We start from the raw sequence: 16,976 nt of genomic DNA, 5'->3' as shown, positions 1-16,976 counted from the left end.
TCTTGGCAATGATGGACATCAGATCATATGACTGTGGAGAGTTCGCCTACGATATGATACAGGGGTATTATACAGGAGTCGATCGTCAAATTAGTCCTCTATCGAGATTCGCAGATTGCCGCCAGATGCGTCTCTGCAACAACCTAACATGTGAAGGATTGCGGCGCTGTATTGTAATTGCAACAAGGTGCTTAGCAGGGACACAATTTCAGAGCTGAATATGACGATCCTGGTATATGGGTGGGTAGGACCAGGATCAGAATTTTTCCCGCCCGCGTAAAGTTCCTTGCAAAAGTCCACGTTAGCCAGTCGCAATGCCAAGGCTGTTGGTTGATGACATACTCGTAAAAGGCATTTCAGGTACGTCAATCAGAACGGTGGAACTAGCATTACCTGACAACCGAGAATAACGCCAATTTAACACGGACATAAGCCAAGCATCCTGGACTTGAGCTGGCGAAATAATGCAGTCCAAGTTCCACTCTTGGACTAGTATAGAATGACTGAGTTATTTCGTCTTATGCTGTTGCCCTCTGTAACCACCTGCCAAAGAGAAACAGTTTCGACACCAAGTCCACTTGGCTGCATGCATAGCATAATAATCACGGGCCTTTCAACGTCCTTGGTAATGGGTCGTCCAAGAGGCACGAACCCCCTCAAGACGGTTACAGGGTCCATTCCAAATGGATACTAGGATGTGCGAAAGGATGCCCCGGAGCTACGAGCCGCTGTGGTTCTTTTCGCCGTCGATCGCTACTACGTAGTACATTTACATATCGTAGACGCATCCCCTGGTTAAAACGCATGCTTATTTTCTAGCTTCCAACCATTGGCTTGATTAAACTTTCGTTTATTGCTTTTGACAGGTGGTTACACAATCATGGCTGTTCTAAGCATCACGAACGTCGCCCTTTTGGGTGTCGCTTATGTTGTCTTTTGCGTTGTTTGGCAGGTCGTCAAGTACCGCTTTTTGCATCCCCTTGCCAAATTCCCTGGTAACTTCTGGGGAAGCGTCACACGCCTTTGGATCACCTACCATAACGTGGTAGCAGATGAGTGTGAAACCTTCCAAGCGCTTCACCAGAAGCATGGTAAGAACATCCAACCATACGAACCAATTGAGTTAATACTGACATTTTGCAGGACCTGTCATTCGAATCACCCCTACCATGCTGCTGGTCAGCGACGCTACCCAACTCCCCAAGATCTACAACCGTCACGCAAACAAGTCAAAGCACTACATCACTGGAAGCTTCGGCAAAGATGAATCGCTCTTCAACATGCAAGATTCGGCTATGCACACCAAGTACCGAAAGATCGCCGCCCCTCTATATAGTCTGACCAACATCAAGAAGATGGAACCCTTGATTGACGGAAACATCGACACTTGGATGGCCCGCCTCCAGCGCGACTTTGCTGCTACCAACAAGCCTTTTGACTTTGCACCATGGGCTGTCTTCATGGCTTATGACATTATTTCTGAGGTTGGCTTCGGTGCTCCTTTTGGCTTTGTGAAGGAAGGCAAGGATGTTGAGGGCCTCATCCAGGGTTTCCACGATGGTCTTACACCTTTCGGTATCATGGCTAGACTGCACCCTTTCACCAATTGGGTTAAGAGCACTTTCTTGGGCAAGTACATGGTTGCTAGTCCCGAGCAGGACTCTGGTATTGGAACGCTGATGCGCTTCCGTGATCGCTTGATTGCGCAGCGCTTTAAGGATATTGAGAATGGCTCTACTGGTGGACGCATCGATCTTCTTCAGACGTAAGTCAATTGTCCTCACATGTAAGATATGTCACTAACGCATCGCAGTTTCATTGAGGCTCGTGACGAGAATGACAAGCCTCTTGATATCAACTACATCAAGGCTGAGATTCTTCTTGTCCTCCTCGCCGGTGCTGATACCACCGGCACTGCCTTCCAAGCTATGATGATCCACATCCTCACCAACCCCACTGTCTACAAGAAGCTCCTCGCTGAGATTGACGCGGCCACTGCCGCTGGAAAACTTTCCGAAATGCCCCAGTACGACGAAGTCGTCGAGCACTGCCCCTACTACATCGCCTGCGTCAAAGAGAGTATGCGTCTCAACCCCTCTGCACCCAACATCTTCCCCCGTATCGCTCCCGCCGGTGGCCTTGAGATCTGCGGCCACTTTGTCCCTGAGGGTACCGAGATTACCTGCAATCCTTGGCTCGTACACCGTGACCCCAACATCTACGGCGATGACGCTGAGAAGTTCAAGCCTGAGCGATGGTTGGACGAAGATAAGGCCAAGATCTACAACAAGTACAACATGGGTTTCGGATATGGACCTCGAGTTTGCCTTGGACAGGATGTTGCCAGGATGGAACTTTACAAGGGCCCTCTGCAGTTCTTGAGAAGCTTTAATGTTGAGTGGGTTGACGAGTTGAAGAGGGGCAAGTATGTTGTTAATGGTGGTGTGAGTTACTTTGAGGACATGAAGATCAAAATCTCCCCTCGCGATGCTACTGCTTAATCTGCCAAGTGGTATAATCGTCTATAGAATACCAAATATCACTTACACAAAGTCAAGCACTATTCAGACCTAGATGTACTAGATCAAATCGGCAAACGCCATGTGCTGTGTGACAGTATAACTCTGTACGTTCTGTAGGCAGAGAGGGTCGCGGCAAAGGCATCCCGATATGGAATCATGCATGGCTTGGAGTGATCAAGATGCCTTGGAACTCAGTATTGATTGAGCCGGCTCATAGGCCAAATGCTACCAAATCCGTGCCCCTACCACTAGCTTCTAATGCTGTTACTCCATCTTCAACCCCACAGAACCGTTGGCATCTTAGCAACATTAGTCTCGGTATTTTCCTCCGTTTTGAGACCGCTGTCAGCTCCCTTCTTTTTCAGCTCTTCTTCCAAGTTCACACTATCATACGACAAGTAATAGACCTCGATGTTGTCGGGATCGTCAGGGATGTCGAAACAGAATTCGACACTGACGTTTCCGTTATTTGCAGGAGGGAAGATGGCCTGGCAGGCACCCTTGAGCTTGTGCTCGTCTTCCACCTTATCCTTGCGGATCTTAACAGTATGGCAAGGACGGCCGTCTTGAAGAAGTCGCTCCATTCCTACAGTCTGTTGAATGGAATCTGTTGTATAAATGTTTTGTTTGTCGCAGTGAGTCTTGGTGGCTTTAGCAGAGTTTTTTAAGGCTCGAGTTGGAAAATGAACTGGAATGGGCGTCGGAAGACGCTCTTTAATAATAATCGTAAGCCTTGAATCACAGATAGAAGATATGCCGACAATAACATAGATTTTAATGTGTCACAGATCGGGTGCAGCCTGTGATTCAGATCGAAGAACCTTGTTGCTTCCATCATGCGTGATGCTATTCTTTAGGGCTTACATGATGATTAGCATTCAAACGTAGACGTTATCAACATACAGAGTAGGACTTGCAATAACATTTATTCATCGCGCCAAGCTCATGACTCTCTAGCTATAGGTTTTTCCCACTTTTATAGAGAAGGTTAACTTGTAATGAGAAGCTTGGAATGATGTCTACTGATATTTCTATAATTTAGTTCATCACTATGGTGGTACAGCGTTGTCAAAGACCTTTCTGGTCTCTTAGTGACCCAGCCACATCATATTTAATCCCCCCTCAATAATCTTCACCAGATATGCTTCTCCCTTTGGTCATTTACTACCCCATGGGTATCTATGTAGTGTCACCTTCCTTCTTGATCTGCACCATCTCCTCCTTCCTCTTCACGCCATTCTCATCAGCATTCTTCTGTAGTTCTTCCATGAGGTCCACAGGCTCTCGAGACTGACAGACCACCCTGAAGGCGTCTTCATTGTCTAGCAAGCCGTGTTCTACCTGGACAGTGGAGTTTCCACTCTCATCTTTGGGGTAGATTGACTCAAGAGCGGTCTTGAACTTCTGCTCGTCGACCACGTCAGCGTTGGGGATCCAGTGAATAGCAAAATCTCCGAGGGTTAACATTTTGAAAGGGTTTTGCTGTAGAGATATAATATTTAGGAGTTGTTTCTTGATGATTGAGTTGTCTTAGTAGTAGAATTATCTTAGTTGGTATGGAATGTTGATATTCTAAGGTCAAAGTTTGACGAGGCTCCAAAGCTAGGCTTTTATAGTATTTTATCAGCCTTGACTCACTGAAAGCTGATTTTCCCTAAAGCATTGTGATAACAAGTATTGATATACTAGACTCAATGATTCTTTATAGATTTGGTTTGTGATTGAGACTACCTGGAGCAAGATGGAAGCCTGTGTGTGATGTTGCGCATATCAACAAACCATGTTGTTTCCCAATGTGATCCCGTGATCTATTTTCATATGCTATGCCGGCATATCTGCCAATGAAGCACTGCAACAGAGTAGTAAGTTTCTTCATACCTACTCACTAACAATATCACTCTCGACTCGAGAGGCAGCATCACATTCACCGAGTTAAAATTGGCCTTCATCATTTTGACTAACCTATCTAAGTACTAGTGCTGTGACAGCTCCATAGATCTACTGTGATCCAATGAGGGAGCAGATGTTAGCTGATTAAGCAATCGTCGTGGAAATAAGGCGGAAATTAGTGTTGACCTGGATTCAAAAGCCCGCAGACATCAACCTCAACATCTTCAATTTTCGTGATCACAGATCACGACTTAGATTGCACTTGGGGTGTTTCACGTTAATAACCGAGACTTTCTAGGGTACTCTGGTCCGGAAAGTCGTCGCCAACACAATCAAACTTCGAATGTCAAACAATTACAGGGTAGGTTGCGCGCTCAAAAGTGGACACTCGTGCTGGTCAATGTTACGCGTTTCTCTTTGACGCGTTTAGAGCAGTTCAGTCTCGCTTTCGACGCTATCAATCGCTATACATTTATGCAGGTAGAGCTCCGGAATGTCTGTTACTCCGGCTTCCGTCCGTAAACAATCCTCATCCGGCAGTATGGGTGATGGCTCCTATTACGCAACTCGCGTCGCAGCTGGGCGCAATACACGAGGACTTCCTCCTGCGACCAGCCCAAGACAAAGCTTGCCATATAGAGAACGAACCCTTCCAAGTCTTGATCCATAGCTGCATGTCCAAATCTGCCAATCTCCTGCATCTTGGGGTCTTTGGGCCAAGCGCCAACCGGAGCCTACAGAGTTTGGCCAGGTTAGTTCTCATCGCTTATGTACGGAAAATCAAAGCGTTCACATACCTTAAAGTCCCAGGTTTTTATGTCGACGAACCCTGCCTCTTCCATGCCCTTCTTTTGAAGATCATCATCAATAATAGTAAAAGTTCTTCCTAGCTTTTTACCACCTTCAATAAAAAACTTTCCCCATTCGTTGATGGCACTGCCCTCTTGGACGCTATCGTCGTCACTCTCTAAGCGAGGTGAGGCCTCGAAGCTTTCGACCCAACCACCTGGTGCGCAAGCGCGGTATGCTTCTTGGAACAAAGCACCCCAGTCACCGATAGAGCCGTATAGGTAGCGCATATGAATGAAATCGAAAGTATCGGGGGAGAATGTCCATGATTGGGTACAGTCCTCAATTTCACTAGACCACTGTCAGTGATACAGAACCTGGAACTGACCGAGGCCCTAAAACGCCACAGAACCAAAACAACTTACAACTTAACGTTTGGTGGTATCCAGCTTGGCTGGATCGGTGAGATATCGGTTCCTATCACTTCGGCATTGGGGTGTTCATCTGCGAAATCGCTACAGACGAGTTAGCTTCGGACAGCCAATTCCTTTCACATGCTGACATACATCGCCCAGATACCTGTACCGGTGCCTACATCTAGAACAGACTTCACAAGACTCAGCCCTATAGTTTTGCTTGTAACGAGAGAGTCAAACCTTGATATCGTCCTTGACCGGAGCTAAATGAAGCTTTTCATCAAGTGCCAGGAGGAGGTAGTGATGACTGGAAACGCGTTAGTCATTGACAATCGGAACACCTCAGAGGTCCTGACATGATATCTATCGCTTCGTTCTGCTGAGCATCGTTGGATGCCCTAAGAAATTTGTAAGTACGCAAACACTCGTCTGAGTCAATGACGAGCTTTACCAGTATTCTGCGTTGCCCCTCTCCGAATGGTAGGTTCTTCCCTTGATAGTCCTATAGTTCAAGATGCTAGAAGACATAGAAGCCGTGGAAGACTCAACATCACTCTCAAGCGTGGAGTCAGTGTCATCATCGTGGGGTTCCTGGGGTGCGGGTTAGCTCACGATCCTTCTAAAGGCGACTACATTTCAGCTTACCTGCGCTAAGTTGGCCCAGTGCTCAGCAGTTTGAAGACCCGCAGCATCCGCAGCTTCGCGATCAGCCCCAGACCTGTGTGACTTTTGCGACACAGGTGACCTAGGCGATTGTTTAGGAGAAGGTGCAGCAGCAGGATCAGTGGTATTGGCCATTGTTTTGTGCGGTTGGTCGTCTACGTTGGCAAATAACTCGATTTGTCCAACGCGCAATTTCTTTTCGTGAGAAGGGGGCCTTGCGGGGTTGGTATTGAAATGAGATTTTGCTCGGCTAATTGCGGATCATTACTGTAACAGTAAGAATCAGATCATGGGATTCATGTGCTGGGGTTTTGCTGAACTGGGGGTCAGCTTTCGTATCCTTGGCGAATACGACCTTTGCTTTTTGTGAAGAGACCAAAGCGAAGACAAACTCTACTGATGGGGTCAGGATACAAAAACGTGGCGGACGATACGTGACTCAAATACCTAGAAGCAATTGATTGGAAAACTCTTTGGGCTAGCTATTTATGATTGTACCCGATGTCGAGAGATCAGGTATAATAAGACAACGCGTGGGGTTGGATATTTAAGTCCCCCACTGACGAACTTTCAGACCCAATGAATGTGAGCCTTTCCTAACACCTCATCTAGCCAAGAGTTTAGACATCAAGTGCAAAACGTTGGCATGGAAAAGCCTATTATAGCTCTCAGTCTTGTCTAGATACTCTACTATATGTAATTAAGGAATTTCAAGTCCCTGCTTATTCCCGTGGAATTCTAAAGATGGGATACTCCATACCTGTCTCAACCGGAATGATGTTGAACTTGACATAGCTATCAATGTTCTCAGGCTCAAGCGCAATGAAAGCCAAAGCTGCATTTTGCTGCCTGGTGCTTACATAGTAACTTCCAACAGGTAGCACAACCTCTCTTGTCGTAGTGTTTGTTGTGACCGTGTTCAGGTAAGTTCCCTCATACAAGCTGGGCTCAACAACGGAAGACTCGATGACCATGGTCTCGAGAGTCTGTCTGAACTCATAGTCCAACTTCTCAACCTTGAGTCCGAGAATCTCAAGTCTCTGGGCGACATCGATCCACGTTCTTGGGATGATGTAAGCTTCAGGCCTGGCTCTTGTGAGGTTTGCGATAGAGGGTGTTGTGCGCTTGAAGTCAATTGGAACCTGGACGACACTTCCGTTTCGTTGATCGACCATAGTGAATGTTCTTTTCTCAGGAACATAAGAGTCTGTGATGACGATGTCTTCGTCGCTGTTGATAAACTCCTTGCGAGCGTCCTCAACGACAGACTTGACCTTGTCGGCATTATCTCTTGCAAGTTCAAGGATGGTCTGGATTTTGATGAGAGCAGTGGCTACACGACGCTGGAAATGCTGGTCGGCGATACGGATACCGCGCATCTCGAGCAGGAAGGAGATAGTCTGAGTCAGGCCAACAGCATTGCGACCAGTTCGTGCCTCAGTGACAGCCTCGGTGAATTGTATTCTCGATCCTTCAGTGCGATTGGAAGCGCCAGTGACATAAGGCTCCCAGCGGAGACCATAGGACTCGAGCTTCTCTCCGACAGCAGGGATGAAGAAGTCAAGAAGTTGCTCTCGGATGTTGGGGTGGATGTTCGGGTTGATGCCGCCGGAAAGCAGAGCATCTGATCCGTGCTGGTAATTTCCTCCGTAGACGGTGGGAGCAGTGAATTCGTCTTCTCAAGAGTCAGTAACCTTGGTTAGAGAGGAAGAAAAAAGCAAAGACTTACGCATGTCCAGAGCGATATGGGGGTTCCACTCAGAAATGACCTTCTTGATCTCTCTTGACTGACCACGCATGAGCTTGAGGTGCTCACGGTTCGGGTCCAGATTGGAAGAGAGCTGTCTCTGAAAATAAGCAACGCCATCCACGTTGTACCGGGGAAGGATCTTAATGTCCATCTTCTCCAGAATAGAAGCAGCCCACTCTGGCTCAGCATCCATCTTGCCTAGGAATGCAAGGACGGACTGATCAGCAGCCGGCTCGTTTCCATGAATGGCGGCCTGTAGATATACTCTGAGCTTGTTACTGCTCGAGTTGGTACTAGGCTCTGACAGAAAGACGTATGGAATTGAGCGGCCTTCCTCGGACTGGAAGGCGGCGGACTCGTAGGTCATCCAATCATGCTTTCGTGCCAGATTGCGAATGAAGTAGTCTGGTCAATAGTATTAGCGAAGAGAACGAGAAGTTGGCGGAAGATTCTTTCGTACCAAGTTCAATGTCATCCGTAGGCCCCTCTGTACCGTTGGCAAACCGAGCAGGCACTGTCTCGGGGTTTAGAAACGCAGGAGACCGAAGAGTGATATTGACGTCAGGAAAGTTGGCCGCAACAAGGTCTGAGTCCTTGATGGTAGGCGTCCAATTCTCTCCATATTGAAGACCGGTCTGGATACCACCGGATTGGGCCGTGGCAGTGGACACAAGTGCCGCTAAGGCATAAAGATGCTGGACCATATTGTTCACACTACGAGCCATGATATCACTGCTAGAGCATAAGGGAACCGACAGAGACCCAAGTAATCGGGGAGATGGGCCGTTGTTGGTTTAAATACACCCTAGCATTAATCGTCTGTCCATCGCGTCGACCTTCCTCCAACAATCCCCGGATCAAGCCGGAGCTTATTCTGAACCCGTATGTTGCATACCAAGGATGTTCATGCTGTCTAGCAGCATCGTGACATCAACTATTGATTGTTGAGCGATCAACTCCGCGAACTAACCAAATTCATGAAAAGAATTCACTGATGAATTGAGGGGTCAAGCTTGGCATTGACCTTTCCAGCGGAGACAAAATAAGCGATGGCGTTGATGGACGACAAGTATTACTGCTTTAGGGAGGTGAGTAGATAAGCTTAACTAGAACTCCACATTGCGAGTTAAAGCCGGTTTTAGGGCGTAACGTAACAGTGGGTGATGCTTTGCCCGGTGTTGCGCGACTTCCCCTCATTCACTTGCAGGTGCCTGTGGAATCTGTTGCTAATAATGCTACACTCCAGTTTGTTTGGGCTTGCCTCCTGAATGGACAGGCCAATTGAAGCGGCAGTGAAGGAAGCCAAGTTGGATAAGGTTTCCTACGTACTACACTTCGGCTTTCTCTTGTGGCTAGACAAGAGCTTTTCAACGCCGCAAAGCTGATCTGTGGCATTTGTTTGCTTAAGCACTATATCGAAAAGCTGAAAATAAATAGAAAGCTGTGTATTTGACTTATAAAGATATCACAAGTTGATATTAAACTTAAAGGAAGGCAAAAGCTTTCTGGGCACGTTGACGATGAAGTTAATAGGTCTCTTGATAGAGGACCTTGAAGAGAACGGAGAACCTAAGAAAAACTTGCTACAGCCTATGAACTCCTGGCAATAAGCTTAAAGCCTTAGCCACTATCCTGTATCTCGAATGCCTCATTTATTATCCGAGTCCTGCACCCCGTGAGTGACAGGCTCAACATCGATATCGGTACTGGCAGGCGCCTCAGGAACCAGTCGAATCAGAAACACCATACTAGGGATAGTAAGTAATAGAAGACCTGCGTTGACATAGAACGGGATTCTCGCATCTGATCCAGTCTTGGAATTGATAGCATACGAGACAGCTTGTCCTGCAGTTTCAAAAGCTCGGAACAGACCGCCAGTGCGGGAAGAGGAGCCGACGTCGGTAGAGAACGTGCCGAGAATCCAGTAGATGGAAAGTTGGCACCAGTAGCCGGTCGAGAACATAATGAGGTATGGCAGGTAAGCTTCGACCCATCTCTTGGTATGTCTGGGAGAAAAGTTAGTATTGTTCCGAGGACGTGGGTATTGGAAGGACATACAGCTTATAGTCCAATGCGTCAGTAGCCCCGCCGCCAAACTTGCTGTACTCAATGCCGATCCAGATGAAGCATGCAGCTTGAGGAATAGCCCAGAAGGCGAAAGCAATCCAGGCTCGCTTCTTCTGTGACCAGTGAGCAGTGTCGAGAAGCTTTCCGTACGCAATCACCATGACGATAACAAGGCAGGCTGGACGGTCACCATAGGTTAGTATCTGTTGTCTTCAAAAGAAAGACGAAGTATACTTACGCATGACCATAGAAGACAATGCACGAGCTCGGACGGAGAAATGCAGGTTCAGATATGTACCCATACTTCCTCCATAGAAGAAGGAGTAAAAGGCGGGAACAAACATGAGCCAAGTCTAAACCAAGTGTTAGATATATCGGCAGCTAGCGGCTCGGGATGGAGAAAGTCACCTTTGGTCGCTGCATGTGCTTCCACAAAGCATTGAACTCATGCTTCCAGGTTGATTTTTCGCTCATTGGGATTTTGGTACCATCAGGGCGGCGGACTCGTCTTGTTGGTGTAAGCAAGAGAGCCCAGAATGGACTTGTGCATTCTGTGTTGGCACCGTTAGATCGCACCACCAACAACGGTAATAGTGAGACATACCAAACGCGACAAAGATGAGATAAGTCGACAATGCAATGCCGCCTGCATTTGCTTTACTGTGGTTGTTGGAGAAGTTGATAGCACCACCCATTACACTACCAGAGTTTCGCATGGCAGACCAGATACCTATGATAGGACGAATCAGTCAAGAGTTATATGGGAATTACCAGAGCTCTACGAACCTAGATAGAAACCTCGATCGTTCGCCTTGGGGTATGAGAGCATGGCTGTACTTTCGGCGACATATAGGAAACCTAGACTGAAACCAGTGATCACCTAGAAACCATGTCAGATGCGTTACATGTCTCGGGCGATTGCGCCTACCTTTGCCAGAAGCAGATACCAGTCAACGCCATACTTTGCACTGACGTACCAGCCTGAGCCCAAAAGAGGCATCGCTACACCGGAGATCACGCAAGACCACTTGATACCGATCTTGTTGATCAAAGGGCCTCCGAAGAGAGTGATCAAACAACCAGATATGTAGTTCAGCGATGTCGCGAGGTTTCCCAGGTATGGTGTCGAGAGACCTCCGCCGCCGAGGTTGGAGATGGCGTCGTTCATAGCTGGGCCGACAAACGACAGTCTGTAGCGACATGCGTTAGTCATATGGATCGGGGTGTGTGAGAAGGAATGAACGTGAACTTACGTTCCGAACATGATCATTTGGAACAGAACACCTCTGTAGAACTTTGTGGTCTTTGAGGCGCGGAGGTAGGCCTCGTCGATCTCCTCCGTGAGTACCTCGCCATCATTGTAGCTGGTAGTGTGGTCAAGAGCATTCTCATCAACAGTCTTATTGTCGTCTTTTGTGGTTGTGGTCGCCATGATGGGTAGACAAGGACAGGAAGTTGGGACGAAGCGATGTCCAGCTTCAAGATTAGAGGATCCGCACGCTTTAACTATTATATAACACCAGAAGGGACAAACCGAGACGTGATTGTAATAGAAGAAATATCATTGGCTATCTAGAAAAGGTAATGTTGAGCTAAATCTTCATGGTAACATAGACTATTGTCGGGGAACGGTGGAATGGCCCCTAAAGCGTTCATCAGACCGAATCAGTCTCAAAGGCCCTAGGCTAACAGGCGAAATACCGGGCAGGCAAGGAAGTAAGGACAGTGACAGTATAGTGCGCTATACTCGAAACGTTTAGACCTTGATATGTAGATAAGCAATACTCGGATATCCTTCTTGTCAGTATCAGTTGGAAGATACTACGCGAACATCTTGCCTCTTGGTCGAAGCTCTGATAACCGGACCGGTGACAGATCTTGGAGATATGACGCTTTTGAGGGGTTATCAAGCTTGGAATCTTGATTGCAGTCCGGGGAAAGGGTCTGGGGTATCGTTGATAATGCATGAACGTGTTTCCGTGTTATCTACGGGGTGCAAGGCAACAAGACAAGGACTCCGTTACCCCGCAGACAACCGGGCCGGTTCTCATGGCAGTGCAACATCTGTAAGTTGTAAATCTTACTGGGGGGCTCATCCTTGTTCTTCGGTTATGGTTCTCCGTAATTTGTAATCTCTTAAACTTTCGGTAGTTACCTCTGCACGCCGAGCTATCGTTATAGGCGATAAGAGAAGTGGATCTTATCTAATTACGGGCCTCATATCCGGCTCACATAAAAAGGGCCTAGTCTCTTGTCACTGATTGATAACAGAGATACTCGATTCATGTACAGCCATTGACTGATTGCCAAAGCCAAGCCATGCCTCCTTCTCTTTTGCCCGTTGATAATTCCACAACCTCATTTTGGAGGTCGGACCCACATGCTCTGGACAACCATCGATCAACTCCTGAACTCCCATCTCAGGTTGACATCGCCGTTATCGGCTCTGGATATGCTGGTGTTGCGACAGTCTACAACATTCTAGAGCAGTGCAAGGCAAAGGGCATTTCACCACCTAAAATTGCCATTCTTGAAGCCCGTCAAGCATGCTCCGGGGCCACCGGCCGAAATGGTAAGTCATCCAAGTGCTCAGTGGTAACTTGACTCCACTAATGCTGCGTAATAGGCGGTCATCTCAAGCCCGATCCTTATAGCAGACCCGCCGGCTTTGTTCCTACCCATGGCGTTGAGGCAGCAGCTGAGGTGGCCGAATTTGAGGCCAAGAACCTCACCGCTGTCAAGAAAGTCATTGAGAAGGAAGGAATTGATTGTGACTTTGTCTACACTCGGGCAATTGATGCATTAATGTCTGATGACATTTTTCAGAAGATTAAATCCGGCGTAAAGTTGTTGAAAGAGAATGGAGTTTCTACCATTGACGATGTGCACTTTGTCGAAGGGGCGAAAGCAGAGCAGGTAAGCCATCCCCAAAAATACCATCAACATCATCGCTCACATTACTGACTACCTTTTCTTCAGTTCTCTGGTGTCAAAGGAGCAAAGGGCTGCTTTTCTTACACGGCAGGTCACCTGTTTCCATACAAGCTCATCGTTGGACTGCTCTCCAAAGCGCTCGACGCCGGTGTCAATCTGCAAACAAATACGCCTGTCTCTAAGGTCACCAGAATACCTGACTCAGACGGCCTCTTGACGATAACAACTCCCCGTGGCGAGATCCGTGCAGCGAAGATCGTGTACGCGACCAATGCATACACCTCAGCCATCCTGCCCGAGTTCACCGATAAGATTGTCCCGGTACGGGGAATCTGCAGTCATATTGTACCTGGCAAGAGTCCAGGGCCCTCACTAGCCAACTCTTATATCATTCGTTGGTCGGATACGAAATACGAGTATCTTATCCCTCGAACAGATGGAAGTATTGTCGTTGGTGGCGCCAGGTCGATGTACTACCATGATCTGGATAGCTGGTACAATAACGTGAACGATGATAGCTTGATTGATCTTGCAAAACATTACTTTGATGGATATATGCAACGTGTTTTCCGTGGATGGGAAGACAGCCGTGCGATTACAAGCAAGGTTTGGACTGGAGGTAAGTTACTAAACCTCGGTACTTACCAATGGCAAGCAGCTAACAATTGTGCAGTGATGGGATATTCATCCGACGGTTTGCCCCATGTCGGTCAGATTCCTGGAAGACAAAATCAGTTTGTCATTGCGGGGTTTAGTGGTCATGGCATGCCGCAAATCTTCCTGTCAGCTAAGGGAGTTGCGTCGATGATCATGGATGAAGCTGATTACAAGAGGTCTGGTGTCCCAAAACTCTACCAAGCAACGCAGGAAAGACTCGACAGTTCTAAGAACACGATCCTGGATAATTGGGAGGCTGTTCAAAAACGAGAGCAGGCGAGCAAGCTGTAGCATTCTAGCTTAGAAGGATATTCTTATAAACCAGATTATGCCTTTGTTAAGTATTCTTAAACTGCACCTTGTTACTCCTGGTTCGCCGGAAAAGAAGCAACTCTGTGGCTTGCTTGTCTCTCCAATCCGGTAAGTTATCCCTGGTGATAGCCTCCAGCCCCACAGGTTCGAGTGGTAGGTGGAGCACAACAACAACCCCGCAGTTTATCATTGTCACTGGAGATGTTACAAAGGCGTCAAATGACATCCCAAAGACAGATCGCCATAGCTCTTATCTACTGTTAGTTAGCCTAGTAAACGGATTTCCTTCTCTAGTCCTACCAAGGTTCGGAGTGCCCACCTCCGCTTTTATACGCTTTTAGTCTGTTTCTCTTGATAACCGAAACCATGCTCGGCTTCATGTCTCCGCTTTTGATAAGCGGCTTGCGTATACCGGCTGTCTGTCGTCAAACTACCCTATGTAGCTACTGAACCACGAAATAGCAAAGATGGAGCGTCCAAATCAGCCCATTGACGATGCCACGGTTCTCAAGCGTGAGAAGTTTACAGTCAAAACGTTGTCTCAAAGTACAGCCCGTTAGTGCCCTCAACTATCCACCTAAAACCTCATCTTGTAGTTACTGACAGGGTGGTGGCAGATTACTCTGGGGAGTTCTCACATTGGAACTTCTCGCACAAAGTCCGTCAAAAGGTTGGACACTACCTAGATGATGCCGAGCCGTCACTCAACGGCAATGATGATCCGCGACTGGCTTCGCCCAAACCCAAGTATGTCGAATACTGGCGCGCTACACAGCTGCAAGGGTCCGCCTCTCGGGTTCGGGGTATCCTCAACATCCTACCCCCAAAGAGTATAGCAATGTTCCTTGCACGTATGTATTTCAGTTTTGCCCAGACGAACTCCTTCTTCGTTCACGAACCATGGCTGTATGATAACCTCAATCTCTTGTATGAGAAGCCGGAGGCTGTCACGGCTAATTCGACGACCTGCGTCTGCTCTGTGATTCTAGTGTTGGCTATCGGCACTCAGTTTGCGCATATGGGATCCGGTGACTTGGCCGTAACTACGGCAGGTAACAGTGAGGAGGAGATTATGGAAAGAGAAGCAGGGACCGTATTCTACGAAGCAGCCACTACACTCTTGCCAGATGTTATCACCATGGCGTCACTTGAAAGTGTCCAGGCATGCCTACTCTTGGCTCACTACACGTTACCTTTAGACGCACATGGATTGGCATATACATACCTGGGGCTCGCTATCAAAATGGCCATCCAAAACGGTATGCACCGAAGGCCTCGAGGTGTCGAGCTTGACAGCTGGACAGTTGAGATGAGAAACAGACTTTGGTGGACATCGTTCACTCTTGAAAGGTAAACATAGGCGTATCTGAGACTTGACGAGGGACAATTTGCTAAGCTGTCATTACAGACGCGTGAGTGTGCTACATGGTCGACCAGCTTCCATCACTGCCATGGAGATGGATACAGAGCTGCCACAAGATCTGCCAGAGTTTCGACATGATGGACAGGTATCTCATTACGAGAACATGATGGCCATGATACATCTGACTGGCAATCTTGGAGATATTGCTACAGCCTTGTGTGTATATCCCAGTTTGCCTCGAACTCGCGATCTAATCGTTGTTGCAGAGCATTCCTCAAACGATGCCCCAAACATTTACAATCCACCTATTTTGATAGGATCTTGTTGATCCGTGAGAAGCTTTCCGCATGGTGGTCATCCCTCCCAGAAGATGTCCAGACACCATCTGAGTCATCGCCACTTTTCCGTGCAAATGCCCACCTCAAGCTCAACTACCACCTCGTTCAAATCTTCACTGGTAGACCGTTCATCTTTCTCGAATCGTCACCATTGAAGGACACGGGCAACAGTACCCCTCGTCAAAGCCGGCGGGCTATTCTCGTATCAGACGCTCTCGAAGCAGCATTCGACACCATAGACTTACTAGAACATCTCCACGAAACTACTGGCCTGGCCCGAGCAAGCTATACTGAATTTAGTTCATGTCGGGCTTCACTTCTATTAGTTCTCGCTCACAGTCTCAACCACAGTAATGAACGGTCGAGAATGGCGGTGCGGCAGGGCATGAGGTTTATCAAGGCCATGTCCGTGGGGAACAATATGTCGACTAAATCGGAAGCGTCCCTGATTGAGACGATAGAAGCGGCTGTCCGGCGTATCTATTCACGAAGAAGTTCCTCATCAGGGGAACAGCGAGTGGATAATCAGGAGCTTCACAGTAGTTATGATAGATTCAAAGAGTGGACTACACTATTCGCTGGAGGTGGCACCTTCGCTACAGAGTCCCCCTCTGTTTCGAACTCATCGGGGGCTAGTAATGGTGCAGCAGCTGGGTGGCATGATGAAGCCACGGCGATGGCCGATCTTATGAATTGGACAGAACGTATGGACGGTGATATAGAGACGAGAGTCTCCGTTGATGGTTTTTCCGATGGTCAGGTCAACTTGATGGACACAGATACTCTTGAGATCAATTGGGATGATTTTGGCTGGCATGGAAGTACGTAGATGTTATACCACAATGGCTGTATCAAAACTTGAGTCGCAATCAGATTATTTGTTTCTCTGGAATCTGTTTTCTGTTCTAGAAGCCCTGGCAAGCCATCAAGATCAATTGGAGCAGCAGCGAAGAGAAGTAGTGGTATGGACTCTGGTCCCAATGCGATATGATAAACGATCGGCAAAACAGAGCCCGAAGCAGCTGGGTGTCACGCCCACTCTGAACCCTGCAAGGAGGGGAGATTCCTCAAGCGTCCGAATACCGGTCCGGCGTTATCAGTCCCATTGTGGTATCGATAACCTTAGCGAGACCTCCGCACCGGACCGGTGCTGCGCGGGGAAAGCTAGATCAAAGTTAAACGATAGATAGCGTTACAGGGACATGATGGAACCTTGGGAGCTTCATCTTGCATTTCCGATGTGGGGAAGGAAAGGACAAGATACGTGGCGCAAAA

The 16,976-nt window shown here is 47.8% G+C and overlaps 8 protein-coding genes across 8 annotated transcripts; 3 read left to right on the top strand and 5 right to left on the bottom strand.

The window, feature by feature from the left end:
• Positions 1-880: 880 nt before the first annotated feature.
• Positions 881-2,501, top strand: FIESC28_09598 (uncharacterized protein; the record flags this gene model as incomplete). The annotated part of the gene is made up of 3 exons (XM_031163734.1): positions 881-1,091; positions 1,144-1,765; positions 1,814-2,501. The coding sequence occupies 3 exons, from the start codon at positions 881-883 to the stop codon at positions 2,499-2,501; spliced, it is 1,521 nt and encodes a 506-aa protein (XP_031012234.1).
• Positions 2,502-2,797: 296 nt separating this feature from the next.
• On the bottom strand, positions 2,798-3,106 carry FIESC28_09597 (uncharacterized protein; the record flags this gene model as incomplete). Its single annotated transcript, XM_031163733.1, has 1 exon — positions 2,798-3,106. One exon carries the CDS (start codon positions 3,104-3,106, stop codon positions 2,798-2,800), a length of 309 nt encoding a protein of 102 aa, XP_031012233.1.
• A 595-nt stretch (positions 3,107-3,701) lies between these two features.
• On the bottom strand, positions 3,702-3,989 carry FIESC28_09596 (uncharacterized protein; the record flags this gene model as incomplete). Its single annotated transcript, XM_031163732.1, has 1 exon — positions 3,702-3,989. The coding sequence occupies one exon, from the start codon at positions 3,987-3,989 to the stop codon at positions 3,702-3,704; it is 288 nt and encodes a 95-aa protein (XP_031012232.1).
• A 923-nt stretch (positions 3,990-4,912) lies between these two features.
• On the bottom strand, positions 4,913-6,415 carry FIESC28_09595 (uncharacterized protein; the record flags this gene model as incomplete). Its single annotated transcript, XM_031163731.1, has 8 exons — positions 4,913-5,146; positions 5,210-5,552; positions 5,627-5,716; positions 5,768-5,808; positions 5,858-5,924; positions 5,974-6,015; positions 6,069-6,208; positions 6,263-6,415. The coding sequence occupies 8 exons, from the start codon at positions 6,413-6,415 to the stop codon at positions 4,913-4,915; spliced, it is 1,110 nt and encodes a 369-aa protein (XP_031012231.1).
• A 587-nt stretch (positions 6,416-7,002) lies between these two features.
• FIESC28_09594 (uncharacterized protein) lies at positions 7,003-8,734 on the bottom strand (the record flags this gene model as incomplete). The annotated part of the gene is made up of 3 exons (XM_031163730.1): positions 7,003-7,955; positions 8,010-8,435; positions 8,491-8,734. 3 exons carry the CDS (start codon positions 8,732-8,734, stop codon positions 7,003-7,005), a joined length of 1,623 nt encoding a protein of 540 aa, XP_031012230.1.
• A 944-nt stretch (positions 8,735-9,678) lies between these two features.
• On the bottom strand, positions 9,679-11,529 carry FIESC28_09593 (uncharacterized protein; the record flags this gene model as incomplete). Its single annotated transcript, XM_031163729.1, has 8 exons — positions 9,679-10,036; positions 10,089-10,275; positions 10,336-10,450; positions 10,506-10,648; positions 10,702-10,827; positions 10,884-10,977; positions 11,026-11,287; positions 11,351-11,529. 8 exons carry the CDS (start codon positions 11,527-11,529, stop codon positions 9,679-9,681), a joined length of 1,464 nt encoding a protein of 487 aa, XP_031012229.1.
• An 887-nt stretch (positions 11,530-12,416) lies between these two features.
• FIESC28_09592 (uncharacterized protein) lies at positions 12,417-13,979 on the top strand (the record flags this gene model as incomplete). Its single annotated transcript, XM_031163728.1, has 4 exons — positions 12,417-12,669; positions 12,724-13,013; positions 13,077-13,650; positions 13,705-13,979. 4 exons carry the CDS (start codon positions 12,417-12,419, stop codon positions 13,977-13,979), a joined length of 1,392 nt encoding a protein of 463 aa, XP_031012228.1.
• Positions 13,980-14,467: 488 nt separating this feature from the next.
• FIESC28_09591 (uncharacterized protein) lies at positions 14,468-16,530 on the top strand (the record flags this gene model as incomplete). Its single annotated transcript, XM_031163727.1, has 5 exons — positions 14,468-14,546; positions 14,597-14,851; positions 14,990-15,350; positions 15,409-15,579; positions 15,630-16,530. The coding sequence occupies 5 exons, from the start codon at positions 14,468-14,470 to the stop codon at positions 16,528-16,530; spliced, it is 1,767 nt and encodes a 588-aa protein (XP_031012227.1).
• Positions 16,531-16,976: the final 446 nt, after the last annotated feature.

The sequence above is a fragment of the Fusarium coffeatum genome (assembly GCF_003316985.1).
Source record: "Fusarium coffeatum strain FIESC_28 chromosome Unknown BRIP53273_contig_251, whole genome shotgun sequence".
Taxonomy (NCBI): domain Eukaryota; kingdom Fungi; phylum Ascomycota; class Sordariomycetes; order Hypocreales; family Nectriaceae; genus Fusarium; species Fusarium coffeatum.
The sequence above is the reverse complement of the archived record's forward strand: the minus strand, read 5'-3'. Positions and strand labels throughout refer to the sequence as shown.